At 39.9% G+C, this 25,752-nt stretch overlaps 1 protein-coding gene across 1 annotated transcript in view; it reads left to right on the top strand.

Annotated features, from left to right (window-relative positions):
* Nucleotides 1-1,274: 1,274 nt before the first annotated feature.
* Nucleotides 1,275-25,752, top strand: part of LOC134179578 (WD repeat-containing protein 43-like) — a 25,641-nt gene continuing 1,163 nt past the window's right edge. Inside the window, exons 1-21 of the mRNA XM_062646515.1 lie at nucleotides 1,275-1,407; nucleotides 1,481-1,591; nucleotides 1,656-1,766; nucleotides 1,842-2,042; nucleotides 2,798-2,966; nucleotides 3,040-3,132; nucleotides 3,184-3,415; nucleotides 3,887-3,993; nucleotides 7,855-7,960; nucleotides 8,017-8,081; nucleotides 8,372-8,435; nucleotides 13,847-13,957; nucleotides 14,017-14,106; nucleotides 14,588-14,695; nucleotides 14,774-14,838; nucleotides 16,659-16,740; nucleotides 17,406-17,492; nucleotides 17,543-17,574; nucleotides 18,701-18,764; nucleotides 18,832-18,945; nucleotides 19,003-19,072. Of these exons, the coding sequence (XP_062502499.1) occupies nucleotides 1,275-1,407; nucleotides 1,481-1,591; nucleotides 1,656-1,766; nucleotides 1,842-2,042; nucleotides 2,798-2,966; nucleotides 3,040-3,132; nucleotides 3,184-3,415; nucleotides 3,887-3,993; nucleotides 7,855-7,960; nucleotides 8,017-8,081; nucleotides 8,372-8,435; nucleotides 13,847-13,957; nucleotides 14,017-14,106; nucleotides 14,588-14,695; nucleotides 14,774-14,838; nucleotides 16,659-16,740; nucleotides 17,406-17,492; nucleotides 17,543-17,574; nucleotides 18,701-18,764; nucleotides 18,832-18,945; nucleotides 19,003-19,072 (2,215 nt within the window). The remainder of the gene's footprint in view (nucleotides 1,408-1,480; nucleotides 1,592-1,655; nucleotides 1,767-1,841; nucleotides 2,043-2,797; nucleotides 2,967-3,039; nucleotides 3,133-3,183; nucleotides 3,416-3,886; nucleotides 3,994-7,854; nucleotides 7,961-8,016; nucleotides 8,082-8,371; nucleotides 8,436-13,846; nucleotides 13,958-14,016; nucleotides 14,107-14,587; nucleotides 14,696-14,773; nucleotides 14,839-16,658; nucleotides 16,741-17,405; nucleotides 17,493-17,542; nucleotides 17,575-18,700; nucleotides 18,765-18,831; nucleotides 18,946-19,002; nucleotides 19,073-25,752) is intronic.

Raw genomic sequence — 25,752 nt, 5'->3', positions numbered from 1 at the left:
CAGCGAGGCGGTCATCGCAAGAGGTTTGAGTTCTGAGTTTACTGTAGAACTAAACCCACCACTTATCCTTGACAAGGATATTGATTATAAATTGGCGTTGATCTCTAGTGATATGTGGTATTTGTGGTACAATATCACGACAGAAAACAATCTGTTCAGGTACTGGAACGGTACAAGATGATTAGAATTTGGATACCAGTGGGTGTTTATGACATCACAGACTTCAACTTAGTAATCAAACGTTTAGTACGAAAGAACGGTGACAACAAAGATGGTATAACTATAAAACCCAATTACAAAACCTTAAAATCACGAGTACTTTTCACTAATGGCTAGAAAGTCTATTTCACATTAAAAGGGTTGACAGACATATTAGGATTTGATGGAGGGATCTTGGAAGAGGATAGAGCACACGATCGCCAAAGACAAGTCAACATCACCAATATCCACTCGGTGTTAATACGATGCTCTCTTATATTTTCTAGCTACTTGAACGGTGGCATCTGCGATGTCATCTACAGCTTCTCTCCCAACAAACCACTGGGATGACTACTCTCTATCAAACCGAATCAGTTGACCTACATTCGCATGAGAAAAACAGAGTCAATCCCCAGTATCATTGTGCGTGTTACTGGTCAGGATGGAAGGCTCATCGATTTCAATGGAGAGAACAACTTTCCTACTACACATCAAAATTATGTACCTTCCCGTAATACCTCACATTATCCGGCATGCCGTTACGTCATCGAGGTTTAGCAGGGTGCCATTATACTTCGAGGTTATACGTGAGGGACATACGGCTTTATAGAGAATCACATCGTGTCAACAACATGCCTGCTTCCACGTTTGCATGATACATATAGTATTGTGTAAAGTGAACAGTAAATGCTACCGGTAAAGTTGTACGGAACTTAACCGCACATTTTCGATGGTGTATGACTTCCTACCCCTATTCTTGCTGCTATTCTTTCGTGATGGGCATTCGTCCTCTCTCTCCTCTATTTCCTCTTCCTCGAAATCCTCCTCCACATCACCACGTGCTACACGAGGTGACGCCATATTACTGCATCCGCACTTTTAACCGAGGATGCGCAAGAAGGTCTGGATATCGAGGCACCCTCGGCTATAACGGCATGTCAGATAATGTGAGGTAATACAGTATAATATACGATGTTGAACAGATGCAATCAATTGTATTGTAAGAGAATCATTGGTGGATCCCTCTTCGGTAATCTGTGGATGGTGCCAAAAATATTGTGAAAACGGGATCTCAGATGGTTCTAGACAAAGGCAAAGATGTAGGAAAAGATTTAGTGACTAAGGGTAGAGACTTGGCTATTAGCAAGGGAAAAGAGTTGACACAAAAAGTGATCAACAACGGGCTGGAAGCCACTCAGAAAGCGATCGGTAAGGCTCAAGATCTGCAGACACCAAAGTGGAACAGATTGATCGCAAGGTTTCCAATTATCTCCTATAAAAGAAAGGATCAGCCCGTTGACCTCCAATCCACAGGTTAAAAAAGTATTGCAAGAGCGTGCCAAGAAACTTGTCGACGAGCAATCTGTTACCATCTTGAGCAACATCATTGCAGGTAGTGGAAAAGTCGGTGGGGTGTTAAACAATTGAGGTGAATTTTTATGTAACCCATAATATAGTGATAGAAACGACCAAGATCGTATCACCTTACTTTCGAGTGTTTGAGAATTCCATCGAGGACGATTCGATCACCGAGTTTGAATACATCAAGTATCTTCTCAACGACACCAGTAATATGAACAAGGGTGGAAAGCACAAAATAGAGACTTGAGATCTGGATGAGTACTTGCTTCCTCATAAAGCAGTGCTTGAAGTAAGAGGCAAGTTGGTCAAAGAGGACAATACAAAGTACGTCGCCACCGACGTCGTCACGCTCGTCAACGACGGGTGGTCACTCCTTCGATCTATCCAATACCAAATCGACGGTCACATTGTCAAGCACATCAATCAATACTTACCACAAGCCAGCACGATCATGAACTTGGTACAATTCTCGGATGATTACGGTAGAAGCACGGCTACCAACATGTTGTGGTATCACGATACCAGCACAGGAACTGCTGACCTACGAGTTTGGTGTACCTGGAGTAGCTGTGCTACCAGCAGGCACCGTGGCTGATGGTGTCAATCCAACCAGAGCTCACATTTGAGCTCTAGACTTTGCCAATAAACTCAGAAAGGACGCTGACAACTCGGAATTCTGCATACTATCTTTGAGTTTCGTGTTGGGTTCTCATCGGGGTATTGACACGGTGATGTTGGGAGTGAAACACACCTACGTTTCTTGAAAGAAATTCACCCAATAACTATATTCATAGAGATGGCTCTGCGCTGCAGGTAAATTCAATGGCGCACATCTAGCAGTTTGGATGCCAAAGGTTTGGCCGTCACTGTCCATGCAAATGGAATTGAAGCTTTGCTCGTATCGAGTGCATGACGTAGTCTCTTCCCTGAGCAGATGAGAGTCTATAGAAAGTAGTTCATGGCCGCTGATACGAGTCCCACCTGGAGAGTCACCAGCGTTGCCAGTGAACATCTTCCTTGACACGTCTTTGTTGCCTCTGCCAACGTTGCTCGAGATGGGTATCAGGAACAAACAATCAAATCTTCGACCATGCTAATCTGACACGGTTGAGTGTATGAGTCAATACCAGACACTACAAGGATAGGGAGATTGAGACGAACTTTGCCGATGTCTCTAGAAATCTCTCAAGAGTGTACATGCTATTCCAAGAAGTGGTCAGTAAATATTCTGACACAGATTCGGGAAGTCAGTTGGCTGTCAGAGACTTTGCGAACCTCTACTTGATCATACTCGTCGACATATCCAAACACCGAGACAAGATGAGGATGGGTACGTTTGACATCAAAGTGCGATCAGCTGAGTGCGGCCCCAGGATGGGGTTATCACGTCTATTGTGTGGTCTTGAGTGATCGATACATGACATTGGAAGCGACGAGTGGAAAGATGATTATGATCGTTTAATGTAACCTTATACATAGAGACATGAGTTGCATCAAGTACGGATTCACTCTGATGGATAGTCAAAAGGAAGTGCTACGAAATGCTCATCATAAACATATGGGCTACACCCTGTGATAGTCGCACTCTCAGCTTTTGGGAGATGATTTCCTAAATATCACCAGGATGCAATGCAACAAGATCACCAAGGCAAAAACTGATTGTCGGAATATCGAGTTGAAATTATCCAAGTCGCAGATAGCAAAAAATGGTGGAGTAATCGGTGCCATCATTGGTAATATAATGCCTCATATCATCAAACACGTTCCAAAGGTAGTCGGCGCCTTAGGTCTTGCAGCAGCATCTGGTGGGATACAGAAAGCCATCGCTGGTAGTGGAAAGAAGTCAGGCATAGTGGTAAGAAGCGTCGTATGAAGATGGGTGGGTTGGGTCCATTGATGGGAATGATACGTTACTACCATGCCATCTGGAATGGGTTCAATTGTTCAGTTGGATTCTCGACTGTGATACGTTAATAATGACTTGTCAGATTCTACGTAGTTATCATTTTTATCATTGTTTGTCTTGACGGTAGCCATTTTGCTATTCTTCAAAACAATGTCGGTTTTATAATGCACACAGTATCTTAGTGCGGATATATGCTTATTGTATAGCTATGTAGTAATCTTGAGTGTACTTTTGTGATTTATTGTTATCATACTGAACATTTGCCTTGAAATTAGCTGCCATTGTTTGTCAGAAAATTTAGGTCATGTGTCCTCTATTTAGTTTATTGGTTGTTGTACAGTGAATGTTAAGATAGTTGTGTAGAGCATGTGTACAATGTTTGTATGAGGCCACCTAATCTGACTACTTGTATTTTTGTAGACATTTTCTGGTCATTCAAACTTAGTACGGCAGCTGCAATTTGTTCCTGCTGAGTCGCTGTCTCATTTTGTGTCTCGAGCTGAGAATGAAAGAGCAATCAATGCTTGGTAAGTAAACAGGATTTTACAAATGCCCAGTTCTTAATTGTCAGTGATTTTTTAATGACGTAAAATGATAATAATATTGCTCACTAATCATGTGAAACTGCAGATACTTTCAATTACAGAGCTGATATGAATACAAGTATTGACTTTTCTTTGGTTAAGTCTTTTTTGGGAATCAAGTCTTTGAAAATGTAGAATTTTGGCAATGACATATTGACATGTTTTAATTAATGAAGGCCAATGACATTTCCGTGATTGATCTTCATTTAGTTGCATTGTAAGTGATGTTGACCACTGTAGATTGACTGGTTGCTAAGAGTCACAACATTTATACTATTGGAGCTTTCTGTATTTATCATAAAGTTTATTCACTTTTTGTCTGTTGTGACTAGAGGTCTTATCTGACACATAATTATTACCCAGCTGTCTCTTTACTGCTATTGTTGCACTGACCTGGGTAGAATTTGTTAATTGTTGAATTACCGTTACCTCATCTCAAGATTGCTGTGTTGCTTTTGATCATCTGACAGTGTTCTCCCCAGAAACCTTCAAAGACAGAATGGGATCTGTGAAGTGGGCGTTTCCCAATGCCACGCCCAATGCTGGTTAAAACTATATAGGGAAGTCTCATTGATCTGTAATGTATATATGACAGATCAATTAGGCTTTCCTGTGTACAGATATGACTTCGTCAAAAGCTCTAGAAATTCCGCCGTTTTGTCTGACAATACACTGGTTGCTTCTCTATAAAAACATCTGATTCATGGCAAGATTCTTTCATGCTCTAGCAGACTTTGGTGAGTGAGCGTTTTGCATGGGATATCAATCCAAATAGCTTTCCCTAGTGCACATCTCTTAGTCCTAGATTGTGTTTTTAACGAAGATAACATAGCAGTGATTATGTCTTGTTTTCCACCTCATTAACTAGAAGGCACGAGAAATCATTTCGGAAATTATTCAGCCACTGGCGATCTAGCTCCAGTCATCCTGTGCTTGGAAGATCTGCTAGGAGCTTCATTAGTTGTTGCTCGTAAAGAAAGACTGAATGCCAACATGATTCATGTGCACTTTGGTGACATGTACATACTTTCACGTGAACACCAGCTACAAAAGCTTGGTAAATGACTGCATGCATGGATGTAAAGTGTTAGTGTTCCACATAATTAGATGCAACCCATTGTCTTAGTCAATTAATAAGCTGACTTCGAGATTCTCAGGTCTTGGCATCTGCATGATCTAAATGATCTAAAAGCTTAATTGCTTAAAATAAGGCAGAGCGAGCCAAAAGATCCTGGGGAGAACATTGCATCATAATATCAAATATGTGTTGGAGTATGTGGATTGTCAATGCACAGGTATTACTTTCACTTCATAACGAGGTCGTATGTATCGCTTACACGCCCTAGCTTACATGTGGCTTACACATGATATGTGAATGTAAGCTGTATTTACACGAGTTTACATTTAGTCCAACCGCGTGTAAGCGCATGAAAACGAATGTAAGTGGCATAAATATGGTATCGCATGCGTGTAAACATTGGCGTACACGCATTGTACGGTATGGTGACAAGATAACCATGCGTTACCATGGAGTTTAAATGCTGTATCGCACACATGTAAGCAAAGTTTACATGTAATGTACATCCATGGTTGAAACGCAGTGTTTGTTACTGTACATTATTGAATTGTAGCTAGGCAGCATGACTGTTGTTAGTGTCAAATGAGGTGTGTTCTAAGTGAATGACTGGACAAATTGAAAGGAGTCAATATGAACATTAGCTGCTGAGCAATTCTGTGTGCCTATTTATTTGTGGTTTAGGGTACAATGCTTGTACATATATACAGTTCGCATGTAGTGGTGAGCTAAAACTCTTACTATATTGATATATTCAAATACAGCACGGAAAACGCGCCTCACACAAATCACGAGGTTCTAATCTAATTGGTAACATGTAGGTAACTTGTAGTGTCTGCTACAGCGTCATAATTATAAGGACACTGCTGTCAAAACATACGGGTACTTTTAGATTGTAATTATTTCTTAGACAATAAGTGAAGTCTTTCAATATTGTGACAGTACTAGATGTAAACGTAATCGCACTATTCTATACTTTGTTTTAATTGAAAATTACGAATTCTGAACGTACTGCGCAGGACATATATGACGTAACACAGGAACAGGCTGTTTTGTTTGTCCTGTTGTGGGTTCTCATGGAGAGTTGAATTTCACAAATTTACGTCAATGCAGATGTAATTTTATTGCGTAGTTTATAGATACTTAGTTTAGGCATTGTACTATTAGAAAGGTTGTTGCTTATCTTTTCAGTAAAAGAATGAGCATCGGAACATTGCAAGTAGCCTCTAAAAGTTAGAAAATGTTACTAATTAACCATTTCCGGTGTCCCCAAAACAGTCAACTTACTTGCGACATGTTTCAGCTGTCAAAAACTCTAGAGTAAAAGCCTGCAAAGTTGCATGTCATCTGCTAGTCCCTTTTCAGCTGAATTCATTTCACAAGTTTGTTTTGGTTTGCTGTGAGTTGCTGTTATGCCAAGAGGAAAACAGCTCAGTCCCATTACCAGAGGAAGATCGAAGCACTGCATTCTGTAGGCCATACCACTCGCCAGATTGCAGTGCAAGTGGGAAGGTTGAAGAAAGCAGTTCATCAATGCCTGCAGAGGCTGTCAAACGGTAGCAGCGACTATGCAACACATCCTGGTAGAAAAGAAAAACAATCGCATGTCAGGACAGGATGTTGAAGAGCCCTGCCATTGAGAACAGGCGAAGGAAGTTGAGACAACTAACCCTAACCTTAGGAGGCTGACGTTGCTATTTTCTGCAGTACAGTTAGAAGATGACTGCATGAAAGTGAGCTGCATTCTCAGGCCACGCAAGTAACCGCTACTGACAGACAAACACCACCAGCTCAGACAAGAATGGGCGGCAATGTATTGTGACTGGGATGTGGAGGCATGGCGATCTGTCCTTTTTAGCAATGAAGCCAAAATTAGCATTGGAATCGACGGAGCATTGCTCGTCTGACGCTGTAAGGGAGAAGAGTATTTGCTGCAATGCTGTGATTTGACAGTAAACACTCACCAAGTGTTATGGTGTGGGGTAGCATGTCATATTATGGCGTCAGATCTCTAGTAAGACTAGAAGGCCGCATAGACGCTCTTGCCTACCAAAGAGTTCTCGAGGACCACATGCTTCCTGACGCTCAATGGCTAATAGAAGAGGATTTTGTTTTCCAGCACGACAATGCGTCCATCCATACCGCTTGATCCACCGGGCAATGGTTGCGTGACAACGACGTCACCGTACTTGACTGGCCTCCGCGAACTCCAGATGCCAACCCAATTGAAAACTTGTTGCATACATTGAGAGTTTCAACAAACAGAAGGCATCCTGAGAATGAAGAATAACTCTGGCATTCCGTCCAGGAGGCCTTGCAGACAATTCCAGCAGCACATGTGCAGACATTAGTCGACAGTGCTGCTTGTCGCATAATATCAGCTTGAGGTGGACAAACCAAATACTAATGAACAGTTAAAATTTATGTCACGTCTAGACGCACGTGTTACAATAACGAAAATGTAGCAAGAAGTTACGTGATAATTTCATCTAGCAGCGAATACGGTTTCAGATGTGTTTACGTGTTTTGAATTTTTGCTAGTAGGCTCTGCTTAAAGCTTGTAAAGATTCTGTACTTTTATCACTAGCTGGAAGATACGCGTTTGTACTGGGTTATGATGCAGTGTCCTTATAATTATGACACGGACTGTATAATTCAATGCTGAGACAATCCGCTACAAGTTAATTTGTATGCTACTGTTGCTATACATTGTTTGCATATTTTATCAGGTCTATTGCTTCATCAAGTAAAATGGACAGGAAAGCAGTTGCTACTTTTTCTGCCACAGCAGAACTTAATCACATGCATGTAAACAAGCACCCGAAGAAACAAGATGTATTACGATTTGCTTAATAGTTACAAAGTTATTGAAACAATTATTGGTATTGCAGATGGTTTGTTTGGTTGCCTTGTCAAGAGAGGACTGTCTTCATATATTTTCAGAACGTCTGGATGGGTGAGTGAGTGACAGAGAGTTTGTTGCTACTTAAGAATTTCTATGTTAGAGTTGATCAGCTATAGTCTTATACAAACTAGCTTGAACATGATCTTTGTTTATAAGATTGCCAGTAGCTGTTGTTGGTGTGGCTGTTTTTTGGTTTGGCTGTTTTTTGGTTTGGCTGTTTTTTGGTTTGGCTGTTTTTGGTTTGGCTGTTTTTTGGTTTGGCTGTTGTTGATCAACTGTCAACATTGCCATAGCTGCTATTGTTGCTTTATTGTTGCTTTATTGTTGTATTTTATGTGTAGTTGTCTTGAAAAACCAATTGCATCTAATTGCACCATTCAAATAGCATCATCAAGTGAAAGAGCTGTAAGTGCTATAGTAGCTATATAAGATATTGAAATGAAGATCTTGTAAATTGATTTCCTGTTTTCTTTGTTGATGTTTGTTCATGTTTGTGCATTTACCGTAGTCTGAATTGCTGTGCATGATTGTCCATTTGTTTGTCCATTTGTTTGTCCATTTGTTTGTCTTTCAGATATGGAAAAGTTACACTTAGTCTACCTATATCTTAGCCCAGTAGAAACACGCAGCCACTATTAGTGAAGGTTATAATGTTGACAATAAAGCATCAGTGTGCTAAACCCTCGGTTGCTAGCTGAGCTATGTTACATGGATGCATATATGGTAAGTCATGAGGTATAGGGTCATGTGGAAGTCACTAGACACCACATGTGAAGACATGTCTAATTAGCTAACCAGCTGGCTGAGAAAAGACAGGCAGTCATTGTGCTAACTGGCTTCATTTGCATCCAAATCTATGAGAAATGTGTCACAGTAGAGTGTGCATACTGGTACCAGAAAGAACAGAGAGTACACTGACAAGTGCAGGTGCACATATCATAACCGATAGAGTAACAGTGAACATACACGGAGTAGACAGTACCGCCCACATTCGTTTATCAACTTGCCCACATTCGGTCATTGAGTCATTGAGTTGTCAGAGTTGTACCATGGTACACAGTGGCGTAATCCGTGTGCATGCACTCCTCGGATTAATTACAAAGTTTTCATGCTTTTTGATTCTGAATAGTTCTATTTTTCCGAACATGTTATGCCCAGTTTGTGAGACAAGGCTGGTAAGTAATTCAATTTCATACGTAGCTAAGGTAATAAGGTAGGTTAATGCTCATGCAGTCTTTATACAGAAGTTAACTGGGAGTAGGCCCAGATATGAAAAACTTGTTCTAAAGTGGATTGTATTTCTAATATTAAGCACTGTCGGTTAGAAGTAGCTTATGTTAGACCTTAGTGTAAATTACTCTTTGAATATTTAGCATTAGTTGTTGCTAGTTATAGTGTAGCTGAAAGCATTGGCATTGTGCGTATTGTTTAGCTGATATGCTTGTTATATGGAACGAATATGATCACTACAGATGGTATCTAAGAATATGCTTGGACTTACAGTAGATGTTGCTGGAAAGCAGAATGTGCTCTACTGGGAATTTGTGAAACAGCTCCCAGGTCAGCAATACAGGAAATGGAATTTTCGTGGAAGAAAATCCGTTTTCATTAAGCACCCGAGCAGTTTGTAGGAAACTCTGGAAATTGGTGGATTGACTTGAGTACCACAGAGAAGGCAAGTGCGAGGCTCATCTTGTAACGTCCCGGTAGTCTTAGGAGTGCAACCAAATCTGACTGCCTTCTTACTCTTTTTGTCAGGCATTCTTTAGTGCTTTCTTCTTTAACCCACAGTGTGAGGCTGCTGTCTGGTTGCCAAACCTGTACGTACACTGTAGTATATTAACACACATTACTAATACAGCCTCAGAATATCGACCTACTTTGGGCCACGATGTTAATTTCGCACCACAATCGTGATTCTCATTAGCAGCCCATGGGCTGTAAATGAACAGATTTCAAAAGATTGCCCACTGGGTGATCTTTTGGCTGGGCACTGTTTCAGAAATTCCCTGTTTTAGGTATTTGTTGCATTTTTTAAAATGTTGTCAGTTTGGGTAGTGGAAATTCATTTGAAACTGGTATAATCTGTATTTGAGTGAAATATTTGCATAATCAGGATACATCGTGTACAGAACTGTATGTCTCGTTTTTGTCAGTATTTGACAAAAAAAGGAAAGCAGCTTGAATTATTCACATTGCCAATCAGATATTATACTGGTTGCTATCAGCCACAGTAGCAAATCCAACTGGTCAACATATCAAACTTATGTTGCTAAGAGAAAGTTAATGCCCATATTTAGTTAATAGCTTTAAAATGACTGTTATTGGTAAATATGGAAAATTGTAGTGGTTTTGATCGGAAACGACCTTGTAACAAATGAATCAAGGCTGGAAACAACCATGTAACCAACCACAGACTACACACGTGCTTCATTGTTAGGGCTGGTCTGATGCCATTCAAATATGTTTTGGCTGTATTCATTTTAAGGGTTTAGCATTTATGTTCTTCAGTTTTGCTAGGTTGCTGCTATTTGTTTTGCTTTAATGATTGGTAGATTAAACACATACAGTACTGACGTTTAGTGTTAAGATGTTTCTTCGTCAGCCAAGGCTTGGTTTTACGGGGGCGAGGCTAGAATTTATTTATTTATGTCTGGGAGCCTTCCGCCTTTCTAGCTAGGCGTGGTTGCATTTGGAAATCTACTGGAAAGAAGGACACTAGGACGAAGCTCACTGTCTGTAGAAGATGTGCACGTAAAGGACAACATATTGGCTAAGTCTTATCCAATAAAACTGACGATAGACTGGCGTATTTGCAACTAATCACGTGGTAGCATCTCGCTAGTTTTGAGCACGCTGCCGTCTCTTGGCGTTTTTTCACCAACAATCTAGTAAATTGTAAAGAGGGCATGTGATTGCGTTTTACTGCAGTCTAAAACCTGGTGTGCATCTACAAACACGGGAGGTTTCTGACCCCAAACTTGGTGCACTGTGCAGTAATGGGGATAAGAATCGTCAAGTAGAAACCACGGTTCTGCACCTCGACAGTCTTATAAGGTGGGATATCGCTACTCTGTTGAGATTTCTTTGCGCTGAGTGCGGTTTTCAACGAGTTACGGTATTCCTTTACTTCTTTGTAATATGAGTTCTCTTGTTTTCTTCTTCTGTAACTGTATCAAATTGATTTTCGAGTTTTACTGATAGTTGTAAGTGTTTTGATAATATAAGGAGTCAGAACTAGCCAAGGGGATTGATGTTGAAGAGGTGTAGAGGCTGAACTGTTTGTTCATGCATTTTAATACCTACTCTGCATATGCATCTAATGGGGAAGAGAAACAGTGGAGAAACTGTTCATCCTGGAAGAGATTGCCAGTCTTGTGCTAGATGTGACACCACTGCAGAGATCCAGAAAATTGAAAGAAGAGTTGAAACAGTGGGTAGTGTCTGCTCTTGAAATCGAATCAACCCAAAGTCTTGCTTGTGTCACAGATATGAACAATAATCACTCATAGTATTAATTATTGTCAAAATATCACTATCACACGACCATAAATTCATCAGAGAGACTCTTACTAGAGGAATAGTGAGTAAGTGTACTACAAGTATATGCAAATGAGATCAATTTCCCAATAATATTAAATAAAGGCATGTTAACTGCAGTTTATTATTATTAGATAGTTATTAAATTAATTGATTAGTTGACTAATTGTTGCACTGTCAATATATACTGTACTAGACACGTTCAGTAGTCTAATTTGTTGCTGTGATACAGACATGCGTTGTGTATTACATCAGACAATTCTTTTCAAGACAGATCAACATTTAATTAGCCAGAAGCTAAACAGTAGAATACGCTAGCAAGTAGTTTGACAAGTTGTACAGTGTACAGTAGCCTTACATTTACAGTCATTGTCGATTCTTGCATTAGCATCAGCGGTAATGCAAGGTGATTACAACAAGTGGCATTCGTAGATATGAGCACACGGCTGTCTCAAAGAATCTAGTTTTCTGACAACATCGTACGATGATAGCACGGTAGACAAGCTTCTAGTGAGAAAGGCGTCTAGTGGTGTGTCGACTTAACGGTGTTGCAGTGCTTAGTTGAGTTGCCACTTCCGGCTTAGCATGGCATTCATCATGCAACTTTCCTCTCCCCAAACAAGGTCTCAAATCGCACTGTTGACTTCGCAGGTGTTCAAACAACGAGCCCGTATGTCATACTATGTAACACAGGTCTTCCGGGACCGACAAAGAGTCGTAATCATATGTATTGGAATAAAATGCCTATTTCGTTGCGGACGTTAGAAAATAAAAGCGAGGTCCTATGGGACATTGGCTGACGGACTGCACGTGGTCTGTTATTGAACGATGATACGCGATGTGTTTGGTAGTGCTGTAGTTTGATTTGTTTGTGTCTTTCTTTTGCATTAAAGGAGAACTCTCACCAAATACTAAAACTTGTTGAAAGAAAGATGCAAGGCCTGGTATCTTCCTGCAGGAAACCTATGGTCCAGACGGCCACAGAAGCAGAGAATCGGCAACGAGTTGTTCAGACGATTCCCCGTATGTACGCAAAGTCTTACTCTCTCGAAGCAACTACGTTAGGTTTTGGTTAATAAATCACAACTTGACACCATATGTCTCACAATCCTTAACTTGAAATGTGCACAGATATCGGTCTTCCTTGCTAACCAACAATCAGAGTTATGCATACACCACATACGGGTACTAAACACGCCTACGCAGGTAATTTCAATGCTTTATTTCTTCGTTACGGTAAACTTCTGCAGTAAACGGTTGCAAAGGGTTGTGTCATGAAGTGACAGCTTTCATCTGAGAGATAGTTGATTTTGGTGAGAGTTCTCCTTTAAGAATGAACTGTGTCATTAGTATGGTGTGATAGAATGTATAGTAACAAGAATAATTGTAAATGTAACAGTAAAACTATAATATTTTATTATATGAAGCATCAAAAATCTTTTGTCTTCAATAACAATAGAAGAAAATTATAGCTGGTCAGTGGGAGTATATTTGTGATGAATTTTTAGGATCTACTACTAGTTAGGGTGCATTTCATTCATACTTGATATTGCTTTTGTACTGGCTGCGTTTTAATGAATTGCAATGCGAAGTGTCCATTATGTAATGGTACAATATTAGAAGCAGAGAGGAATCTTGAATTGCAGTACTTTGATAGAGTAACTAACTGTTGTCTAGAATGGCGACAGCGTGCTGTGTCTTGCTGTACTGACACAGTGCTCAGATAGTAAGCTACTTATTAATATAGATGGTGCAACTCTTACGTACTAAGGATAAGAAAGCTTTAAGGCTGGTTCACAATATGCGACGGAGACCGACCGTGATGGGCAGCTCTCTGTCGTCTCCACAATACATGTACATTCTGTTCTGGTAATTACCATTCCTGTGCTGCATGATTACATCATCCTCGTTTGTGCTTCGTTGATTGGATAACAGTACCTAATCATTTCATGTTGCAGTATGTCAACTTCCAACTGAGCGGACAAAATAGAATTGATTCTATCCTTCAACGCTCCGTCAAGCAAGTGCCTTTGATGTGGTTTGACGGATCGTGAAGGACAGCTCTTCGTTGCATATTGTGAAGTAGCCTTTACTTTATAAACTTCTGCGGACTCTTTATAAAAGAAAAAGAAGTTTTTCGTGGTTTTATTGTAAATATGAGTCACGTAGTAATGCAGTAGAAGTAACAAATATTATGATCTGTCTTGCACAACAGTTGGAGATGTTTTAGTTTTAGATTGGTGTTTGGTGTAATACATATATATTGTGTGATTTAGAAATCAGTGGTTTCATCTGTGCCATTCTTGTCTGCTCATTTGTGCTCTCATTATGATGAAGCTCTTGTAATAGCATATGGATCCATTGTTCGACCTGTTTTTGAAAACCTGGTTTGTTAATTGCTGCAGGAAGAGTTTAATGTGTATGTTTTGAGGCTTTGTGTTTGCAGTCGCCAGTACAAAATGACAGACATGTCTGCTTGGTGAGGCATGTAGAAAATAGCCATCTGCTGATTGGAACAAAGAAATTAGAACACCAGGTAAGAGGCCCATCCTAAGTCAAACTGATTTTCTTATGTTGCAACAGTTTAATTTTAGTGTTACTGATTATAAATTCTAATGAAACACTTCTTTGTTTGAAGTCTTGAACATTGTTAATACAACAGTAGTCCTATTGTAACTAAGACATGAACAACAGTCTAGTAAGGGATTGCTATATGGTAACTGGGTTATTGGGAATAGTACACAAACTTGCAGTGATTTTTGCATATCTATTAATTAATACACATTGCTTCTCTTGTGAATCTTTGCATTAGTCTTTTTCTGTTGACGTGCAGTGGTTCTGTGTGTACAGGAGTCATACTTTTGTGATTAGGCGGGATTCACACAGTCAGACTGACTAGAACACTTGAGAATGATCATTATTTTTGTTGACATTGTCAGTACTTTTGTTATTTGACTAATGCAGGCAACTTTCGATGTGCTTGTTGTTTCCGAATTTGGTAATGCATTTGATTATAGAGACATAAAGTGAAGGGGTCTTCTTCTGGTGGTCATGTGTTGGGACCAAGTCAAAGACCGGTGGTTGGCCACCCACAAAACTCTACTCTAGGTGCTGAGCAGTCAAAGGTAATGGTTAATGTTTAGAAAACTTTGGTTACAATGAATGGTATTAAACTGATTTGTTCTTAACATTATTGATTACAGTTGAGCATGCAAGAAAGATTGAGTTCGTTATCAGTTTCAACTACCAAGTTGAAGCCTTTGCCTAGGTATTGTGTGTTGTTCTTGGTAGCTCTATTATTAAAATTAATTTGTTTCTTTAAATAACCTTTCCTGACCAGCTTTCCCTAGGTATTAAGTATGTTACAGTAGGACACCACTTATCTGACGGGCATGGGACAAAATGGATGTCGGATAACTGAAAACGTCGGATAACTGACGCACTTTGAAATACAACTGCAGAATACTTAAAGAAGCTCAACATCTAATTGTACATGTAACAAGTAGCACAGTACAACTTCTTTGACTAGGGAGAACACTAATGGGAACTGTCAAGACTTAAAGTAACCACTAATCTTAGTCTGGATCAATGCTTTCGCTCTTCTTGCTGTAGTTTTCATCAGCAGCCCATTCAGTAGGACCACTGTGCTTACTGAAACTTCAGGTTGTTCTTCCAGGTACTGAAGAATCGTTTCTAGAGCTTCACATTTAATTTGATGACACGTGGATCACGGATACAGTACTGTACACACAGGAATCGTATATCCTAGCGTGTGCACAGTTTGCAGTTTAGATAAGCCATGCACCGTCGGATAATTCATGCTGTCAGATAACTGAGTGTCGGATAAGTGGTGTCCTACTGCATTTTGGTGCATATATGATTAAAATTAATGTATTTCTTTCATTGATGTTTTTCCTGCTCAGTTAATTCCTTACTTATATAGCATTTAGGCACCCTGACAAAATAGTCCTCTTTTGATTTATTTCTCACCTCAGTTCTTTGATCCAAGTACGGCATGGAGCTGGTTATTTAATGGTTCTTCAAGAGCTGTGTGTCAGTGTCATGATCCATGAGATGGATAAAAGTAAAGTATTGTTTGATGTTGTCTTCAGAATGGAGAGGAAGTCAAGAAGTTTTTGAATGCAGGGATTGAGCCAAATCTCAGCTAACAGTAGCAACAGTTGCTTACAATGAGCATAATGAAGATGATGAGCAGCTAGTTATTCTTTGTGGAAGTGGCATTAATGCTTTTAGTGACTCAGAATTGGTATAAAAATAGCCTTACCACAGTGGCACTATTTCATACAATAGTTTCCTCTTGATTTTTTTAACTCTGGATTAATTTCTCATGTTGATGGACAGTTGATATACTGATTTTTCATAGGGAATTAATCAAGAGAAATTTTTGGTACTTGTTTATACATGTAGCATCAACGCTTTATACATGTAGCATCAACGCTTTATACATGTAGCATCAACGCTTTATATTTTACACGGATCAAATAATGCAAATACTATGCATCTGCGTAGTAATGTCTTTTGCCTTGATTTTTAATTACATTGAAAGAAAAATGCAATTACTGAGCAAGTCACGGTGAAACAATTTAGGTTTAACTACATTCATTTAAGTTGTCTGATTGAGGGCTAAGACCAGCTCTGAAGCAAGTCAAGTTTTAAGCTTGTGTTACATTAATTAGTTACTTTTGCAGGTATGTTATGTTCTTACTAGAGTTAATATGATCAAGTTGAATTGTTACGATTGGTCTTACCATTACAACCAGGCTTTAGACACTGAGCAACATACAGTGTAGATGAAGGGCAAGTAAAACAGTGCTTTGGGGTTAGATGTACCAAACATACAATGAAGATAAGAAAGGGTTTAGTGTATGTGGCAGTATGCCAATGTAGATTAAAGAATAAGCTGTTGTGTTATAAATTCAATTGTTGTTTTGGTATTAATTAGACAAACAAACATACAAAAGTTAAAATATGCAAGAAATTTTGAAAATACTGTTGAAACAGTTCTATAGCAAGTAAACATTGCTAAATGAAAATGCCATTGACAATATTTGTGGTGTTTCTGTTAAGTGGCTTTGGTGCACCTACTGCTGACTCCCTTTCTCATATGTTGGTTCAAGCTCTTCACAGTCAAGACAAGCTGCTGTTGGAGGTAATCGTCTATCTCTGATGTCTATTGTGCCCTTTGGATAGAATGGCATGCATTATTATATAGCAATTTACCAGGGTGCCATTAACACTTCAAGGTAGAATGCGTTGCATTATATATGAGGTAAATTTAACAAGTAACTCTAGCCTTGTTTCCAGCTGTTTATTTTCACTTGTTGACTGAATTGTTATTGAGTTGCATAGTCATCAGTAAAGTCAGTAATTGTATCATCTTACTGCTCGCTACAGGATAATTTTTTCACATCAGTGCAGACTTTGTGTATGTTTTCAATATTGTGCATGCTTTGAATCATTTATAACTACTACTCTGCTTTGTTCTACAAGTGTAACGGCACCTCACTATAATGGCATGGTGGAGTATTTACCAGCTCTAATTGCAGCATATTCTAGTAAAATTTTCTTATAATGGCGTGCCGTTCCATGCACAGTAATATAGCATGTCTTTAGTGTAGTCTTTAATGCATTTATTGTATTATGCTCTTGCCTAGCGCAATGTTAATGTATTATGCTCCTTCCTAGCACATTCCGTAGCAAATGTGAAAGATGCATGTCTAACATTGCAAAGATGAGTTGTGTCCTTTGCAATACGTTACTGTCTGTTGTTTGAAGAGTGCTCGGCACTGATAAATGTTTTCTATCACTGTATAGGCTGTACTTCGAAATGTCAAGGAAAGAATTGTACAAAACACTGTTCGACGATTACCATCAGCTCTTGTTGTAACTCTCATAAAGGAAGTAAGAGAATACATATAGTCAAATTCATTTTGTATGCTATTGCTGTCTAGATTGTTCATCGGATTCAAACGAAGCCAACAAGGTACTGGTACTATCGAATAGTGCAGTGGCATGTGCTTGTCATTGCCCAAGGACTTCTATTGTTACTTGACACACAAATTGCTGTGGCACTTGAGGTAGCATAGCTAATTACTGCTGACCTATTTGCTTGATGATGAGACTATATAAGCAGTAACGACTTGGCAACAGGTGGAGGGTATTGGTCATATTATAAAGTAGAAGATGTCAAATTGTATATGAAAAGGCAAGTGTGATTATTGAATTAGTATTTTTTGTAAATTTTATTGACAGTTGAAACCTATTACAGCAAGAGGCATGAGTCTAATTAATGCTTCTATAACCCACTGAATTTTTGCATCTTTTAGTTCAAGGCTACAATGCCAGCAATTCTTGTTCTTAAAGACTTTCAGAGATGCATCATATTGGATATCTTTATTTCATTCTAGGTGTACCATAAAGCTGGGCGCAATAGAGTTTGAAAGACAATCGGACATGATGTTTTGTCATCTTCCTGTTTGACCTGACATAGGAGCTCTTTGGCGAAACATCCAATAATTCATTTTTAATGTTTTATGTAAAAATAAATTAATTATATGTCAGCACGGGAAATGGATATTGTGTCATTTTCCTGTACATGCAATTTAGAGCTTCTCAGTTGCAAGCTACACTTTCAATTGCAGTAACAAGTCTTACCTACAGTTAGGCAGTCAATTACAACAAGGATAACAAGAGTAATCAAAATCAGAATAGTTACAGGTTGAAAATGCAGCACACACCCACCAGGTGCTGTTCTAAAGTCAGGTGCTGCGTGGGTGTTTGTACGAGCCCTGTGGCGATCTTGATGCAATTCAAAACCGCAAAACATTCATCTGCATTTTGTTGCGTTTCAATGCTGGCTGTAGGAGAGTCGAAGGAGGGTAGGATGCCTGAATATTTGAAAGTCAACCAAACTCAACAGAAAATCAAAGAGCTGGTATTTGAAAATTTGACCGGACATAAATGTCCGTGCAAAGCTGCAAACAATCTGACAAACTATCGCTTTGGCCGGTAAATGTCTGATGTCCAGTCGTTATTTTGCACCTTGCCATATCTAGAATCAGTACAGTTTTACTAGTGTTGTTAAAGATTGTAAGAAGAGTATCTTGTAGAGCTGTGGAATTGGTGGTTTGGGTTCGAGCTACGCTGCTTGTTCACTCATCTTACTTGATGACGGTAAAACAAATGGCAATAAATTATGTTTCCCGTCATCTGATAAAGATCCAAACTTTGATTTTGCCAGGTCCCAGGGTTGACAGACTCTCTTGGTAGCTTATACGGTCTTCTCGATGTTCGACGAACCATTTATCCAAAGTTGCTAGCTTTGCAAGGAAGATTGGATATCATGATGTCTCAAGTAGGGACAGATAAATTTCTGTAAGATGACATGCGTTAGCTTTTTCTTGTTTGCTAGATTGCCATGCAAGGAAACACCGATGATGGCAAAACTGACTCAGGAGCAATGGCTGTGTATACAGAGGAAGGTATGAAATGTAACAGTATTGTGTATTGCTTGTATACTAGCATGCAGTGTCAAGTTTGTTGAGGTGTGTCTGTTTGAAATATGTTTAAGTTAACCAATTAAACTTGTTTGTTTCAAGTTTTATAAAGCATGAGCTTGTTTTCTCAAACCTGAGCTGTTAATTTGTTTTTGTTAATTTTTGTATAAATGTAGAGTAGCAACGTTATGTCTGCTTGAGAGCACTTTTACTCAGCGTGGCGTCTTCTTGTGCTGTCCTTGATTATATGGCAACACTTAGTTTAAAATCTATCAGCTACTTTTATTACTACCTTTATGTTGGCAAAGAATTTTTTTGATGTTAAAGTGAGGTCTGTGATGAAAGAATTCTTAATGTCTGGTTATAGTGTGGTGTATGTACATGCCTTTTTTTACATATTTTTGTCTCACTTTATATATTTGTTCTATTCAAGTCTGTATTACTGAATTTCAGTAATCCCACAATACCATCACTGTTTAAGACTAATGGATGCCAATATATTTTATCTTATTAGGGTAGGTGTACCTAATTGTGGACACTTCCCAGTAATTTGAGGTACAAAGCTGTTTTCTCTGGTAACCCGCAACGAAGAGACAGGAAAACATGTCTGATGTATGCACCAATGTCTGAATGGTCCTGTATGACTAGAATTGCACAAACGCCAGCTACCGCACTAGCAAAATATACGGGCTAATATCTGTAAACAGCCAATCACGGGGTGTATCCTAATTGTGGACATTTTTTTCTCTGCTACAGAAAGCAACTTGGTCTGAGTAACAGCAGGACTAGATACTTGAATGGTTGCCTCACAAGCTGGTATTTTTTTAGCCGCAATCAAAACCATATTCTGTGATGTATCACCAGGATTTACCTGCGAAAATGTTAACACCTACATAGTTTCACCCATCATATCCAGAAATTCAAGGTATACGAATCGATCATTTACTGGATTGTGAAAGTTCTCTGACATTGGTTAAGCAATTATCGTGTATCTTGGTAAAGTTTTGAGCTTAGTTACGTTGACTGTGCCTTGCTAAAGAAGCACTTCATGTGCATGGAGCAAATGTGCAATTCCAGTTCATTAAACACCTGAATATCTTCACTCAGACTAGACTTACCATCCAGCTGTTTTCACCGCTATTGCATCTGGCCACAATAAGGTATGGCATGAGAACAAACAAAGTAGGTGGAATGTTAATATCATCGACAGTAGTAATCCAGTCAGAATTTGACTGTCTTTACTGCTACCAGATCTGGCAACAGTAGGGACGAAATGAAAACTTGCAAACTGAAATAAGACATTGAAGGTCAGCACTACCTTGTTTGATATCAATAATTAGCTCCACCAGCAACGCAGAAAGACTCTAGAACATGTAAACATGATTGATCGTCTCCTGCATTGTATTGTAGACAGAACACTTATCGTATTTGCCTGTAATAACGCCCATACCGAAATAACGCCCATGCCGGTATATACGCCCATGTGTGACAGGTCAGAACTGTCAGCCCAAAAAGAAACGTCCGTGTCCAACTATACGCCCAAGCCCAAGTATTAAGTCCAGGATACACATGCGCAGACAAAACAAAATGGGGTCCGCAAAACATTCATCTCCGTCTGTGTGCATTTGATGAGGTGGTGTCAGTGTTGAGTGAAAATTACCGACCCTGATGCTTTTGACCGGCTTCCACTCTGGTTTGCATGTGCATACATATAGTGTTTGGTTTCTACGTGTATGCTGATGCTGTACGGATACCAGTACCTTTGATCTTGCAAATGGATAATTGCAAGCATTTGTGGTATTTCTGTCTTCAAGTATTTAGATGATGACTGGCCAAACGACAGCATTTTGCGATCATATATACACCTGGGACCAAAATAACGTCCATGCCCTAGTGTATGCCCAGAAAAAATGTTTCTATACACCCAGGGCGTTATTACGGGCGAATACAGTAGTTTCTGCAAAATTTGAAAGGCACGACGTCATTTACACTGAGGCGATACACCACAAACACAAGGTTTTAATCGTGGCCCAAAATACATAAATACCAGCTTGTGAGGCAACTATTAAGGTAACTAGTCCAGCTGTTACTCAGACCCATTTGCTTTCTGTTTACAGATGTTAGCCCGTATACTTTGCTAGTGCGCTAGCTGATGTTTTGCAATTCTAGTCGTACAGGTATTGTTCCGAATCTTAGACATTGGTTGTAGATCTGATATGTTTCCCTGTCTCTTCGTTGCAGACTACCAGAAAAAACAGCGATTGTAACTCAAGTTACTGGGGAGTGTCTAGGAACTCCTTATGTTGAAGTATTGGGCTGCTCTGTTGCGGAGTCAGAGCAACTGTTAGTTTCACTGATTCAGCTGCTAGTATGGGAATTTGAATGACGATGACCAAGGACACCATTTTCTCTCCCTCGGTAGCTGCCGATTTCTTTTGTTTAATTAACGACTCATGCATCTTTAAGGCAATCCTATCCCAGCAAAATACCGTACTGACGCGATTAATACCCCAGGCCTCGAGTAAAGGCCCATCCCCACCTTTGGTCCAGGTCCTAAGACTTTCACACCTTTTTGTTCTTTAATTGGTGCTAATTGGCGCTTTCTATATAGACTAGCTTCTTTAATTGCCTACACATTTGGCAACGTGTTCTAGGCAGCTATGCCCAAGAGATATCGTATCGTTACTGTTGAATACAAGATCAGCGTTGTTGAATGGCATCAAGGCAATGGCTCGATGGTGTCGAAAACCGCCAACCAATTTAGCATTGACAGGAAGTGTAAGCGGGACTGGAATGCAAAGTACAAGGAGCTAAAGCGACACAAAGCAACTCTGAAAGGAAAGAAAGCAAGAAAGATGCACGACGGATGTGAACAATTAAGTGTACAGCTTGATGACCAGATGTTTGACTTTTTGCAAGAGAGGCGAAACTTTGGCCTGGCAGTTTCTAACATCGCACTGATAGACAAGCAAAGCAAGTTGCTGCAGAACTAAACATTGTAGGATTTAAAGCAAGCAATGGATGGTATGTCGGTTGGAAGCAACGCTTTAAGGTAGGACTACGGCGCAAAACAAATGAGTCTCAAGCCCTTTCGAAGCATTATCAAGATGACTTTCTTGGATTTTGCTGACAAATTATCCGGTTGCGTGAGACACATGACTATACTCCGTATAATTTGGCAAACATGGATGAGACAATGGTTTGCTACGACAGTGTTCCTACCGTTACCAACAATGTTCATGGTGAAAAGACCATAAGAGTATGAGGTACCGGTTACCAGAAGAAAGGCTGCACTGTTGCTCTTACAATTACAGCTAGCGGGCACTTGTCATATTCAAGGAGCCAACAGGTGCAATCGGTTTGAGAGTGAGGCACCATTTGATGATTCCAGCTAATGTCCTTGTATCTGCGTCAAAGAGTGGTTGGATGACTAGAGAAACAATGGCCCTTTGGATTAGAAGGGTGTGGGGTAATCCTGAAGACAATGTTCGACGTCTCCTTGTACTAGATGAGTACAGAGTGCACAAAACGGAAGAGGTGAGAGAGTATGCGGAAGATAAGAAAACCGATCTCGTCTATGTTCTAGGTGGGTGTACTAGCCTCGCACAACCACTAGATGTTTCAATCAATAAGCCATTTAAGTCGAATATGTGTCATTTGTGAGAACGATGAGCATTTGATAACCTGAGAGGCACAGCTAGGGAGCATCCATCACAGCAGCAAGTAATCAACGGGATTTCCAAAGCATGGTCATCCATTTTACCAGATACAATTGTGAAGTAATTTCTTCACTGTGGAATCTCCAACACTGTGGACAGATCACAAGATGATGAGGTATTAGATCACTTTCCACTAGATGAAGCAGAGACGAGACAAGAGGCAGCAAGCTTGCTATTCAGTGACTCTCAATCAGATTTCGAGTTTGAAGGTTTTAATGACTCAGATTTAGATGATTAGATTCTTCATTTTACCTTGTGACTGCGGTTGTCCGCAATGGATGGCTTGTCAGGTGGTTAATTACTTGTCAATTTATTAAGTTAATTACTTCTGCCAATTAACACCTCCAGGTGTCAGGTTTTGAGTAAAGTCCCATCCCCTAGTTTACCTTTGATGCTAGCCAACCATGGGGTGGAGTATTAATCGCATCAGTACGGTAGTCAATATCATCAAAACGGCATCAAAAGCCATCTAAACAAGCGCGCTACTAAACCTAAACCACTTTGCTAAACCTACTAGAAAACAGGTTAAAAAAATCGGTTTAGGTTTAGAATATAACTGGTTTAGTGCAGGTGGAAACAGGTCTATTCTTAAACCAGTTTAGTTTAAACCACTTGCTAAACCGGTTTAGGTGCTAGTGGAAACACGTCCTATGAGTTTTGGCCTTGCAGAATATATTGTCAAGGGCACGTTTCCACTAGCACCTAAACCGGTTTAACAAGTGGTTTAAGCTAAACTTGTTTAAGGATTGACCTGTTCCACCTGTGCTCAAACAGTTATATTCTAGACGTAAACCGATTTCTTAAACCCGTTTTGTAGGTTTAGCAAAGTAGTTTAGGTTTAACCGTCACGTGACAGTAGTGGCTTGTTTAGATGGCTTCTGACAATGCCATTTTGATGATATTAATTGCCCTTAAAGATGTAAGGGTCTTTAACTAATGAAAAGAAATCAGCAGCTAGACGGAAAGAGAGAGATAGTGTTCTTAGTCATCGTCATGCAAATTCCTACTAGCAGATGCTGAATCAGTGACAACCAACAGTTGCTCTGACTCGGCGACAGAGTAGCTCAATACTTCAAAATAAGATGGTTTTTTTGCACATCCCAGATGTGCAAATTCTTAATGCAAACAGAGCCCAAGCTGAGCCTATTATGTGGATCTTCTATAGAAAAGTTCAATGATTTTAAGTCTTCTGAACTACATCACCCAGCATTGTCGAGTACCATGAGCTGGACGTTTATAATTAAAAATCTACTGTGTAGCTGTTTTTGGGGATGTTTGTTTGACATTCTGACGTGTCCCAACCACTGAAGTCATTGTCTTTGAATTTCAGGTTTATGTGATGTTCTTTTACTGTGGCCAGACTTTCTTGGTTGGTTTTTTATGCCATTTGGACACTCCAAGAATCGTCCTAATACTGGGAATGTCTGAAACAGCGCCCATGGCAGCAATATGGAAAATGAGATTTTTATGGAAGAAATCCATTCTCAATAAGAACCCGGGCGGTTTGTAGGAAACTCTGGAAATTTGGCAGATTGAGTTGAGTGCCACAGAGTAGGCAAGTGTGAGGCCCATCTTGCAACATCCTGCCTATATCCTATTACTTAGTCATTCTAAATGTTAGAGTCTGACCAGGCATGATGGCACTCTTATGCTTCTTGTCAGGTGTTCTTTAGAGGTTTCTTTCTTTAATCCACAGTGTAAGACAAGTGTCTGGTTGCCAAACTTGTACGTGCACTGTAGTATAGTAACGCACATTATGTACAGCCTTGGAATATTGACCAACTTTGGGCACTGACATCGGATTGCGTACTACAATCTTGATTCTCATTAGTGGCCCATGGGCTGTAAATGAGAATGGTTTCTAAAGATTTCCCAATGGGTGGTCATTTGGCTGTGCGTTGTTTTGGAAATTCCCTGTACATCTCATGTGAAATGTGTTCAGCTTACGGATGTTTGCTTAATTAAGTCACAGGCCAAGTCTCGTAGCTATATAACAACAATGGTAGAACTATACTTTGGAAAACTTTCAGTTTTATGGCTCTAGAGAAATTCCTATTGGAAAAAACTCGTTTCCAAGTTTTCCAATGTGCAAGTACAGTAGAACCTCGCTAATCCCGACCTTGCTAATCCGAACCCTCGCTAATTCGAATGGTCTTGGCGCCCTGCCTTGCGGGTCCAGGTCAGGTTCGGAGCTTCGAGGCAAGCAGATGCGGGTCATTACCGGCACGTAATAGAGAGAATCAATGTCGACTAGTCAACACAACACCAAGAGACTCAAGCGTCGTCACAAAACATTGACAATAGAAGATAACATTTTTCTACTGGACGATCTGCCAACTTGTTCCTATTCTGTTCTGTGCAAGCGCTATGGCGTCGGACATAGCACTATTTCTGATTTGAAGAAAAAAAGAGTCTGAGCTATGCCAGTTCAAGAAAAAGATCACTGAATTGGGTGCAAAACGATAAAAACTATGAAGTCTTGTTCTTTCGAAGACCTAGAAACGGCGTTATTCGTTAATTCGAACAATTCACTAATCCGAACTCGTTTGTGCTGAGAATGGTACAGAGCTGTTCGGATTAGCGAGGTTCTACTGTAGTAGCAACAACTGATTTAGGTGATCAACTTGCTAGAATGACGCACCCCTGCCTTCCACCATCTTCGGCTTGCCAAAGGCTGAAGTTAGCATGCATTCCTTCCCCTGGGCAAGGGAACTACCAGGAATACAAGGTTCCATATCTTACTGTCTTGGACACAGGGACACAGGGACACACACACACACACACACACACACACACACACACACACACACACACACACATACACACACACACACACACACACACACACACACACACACACACACACACACACACACCACACACACACACACACCACACACACACACACACACACACACACACACACACACCACACACACACACACA

Source organism: Corticium candelabrum, chromosome 5 (assembly GCF_963422355.1).
Source record: "Corticium candelabrum chromosome 5, ooCorCand1.1, whole genome shotgun sequence".
Lineage (NCBI taxonomy): Eukaryota > Metazoa > Porifera > Homoscleromorpha > Homosclerophorida > Plakinidae > Corticium > Corticium candelabrum.
Note: the sequence above shows the minus strand (reverse complement) of the source record. Positions and strands in the feature narration are given on the sequence as shown.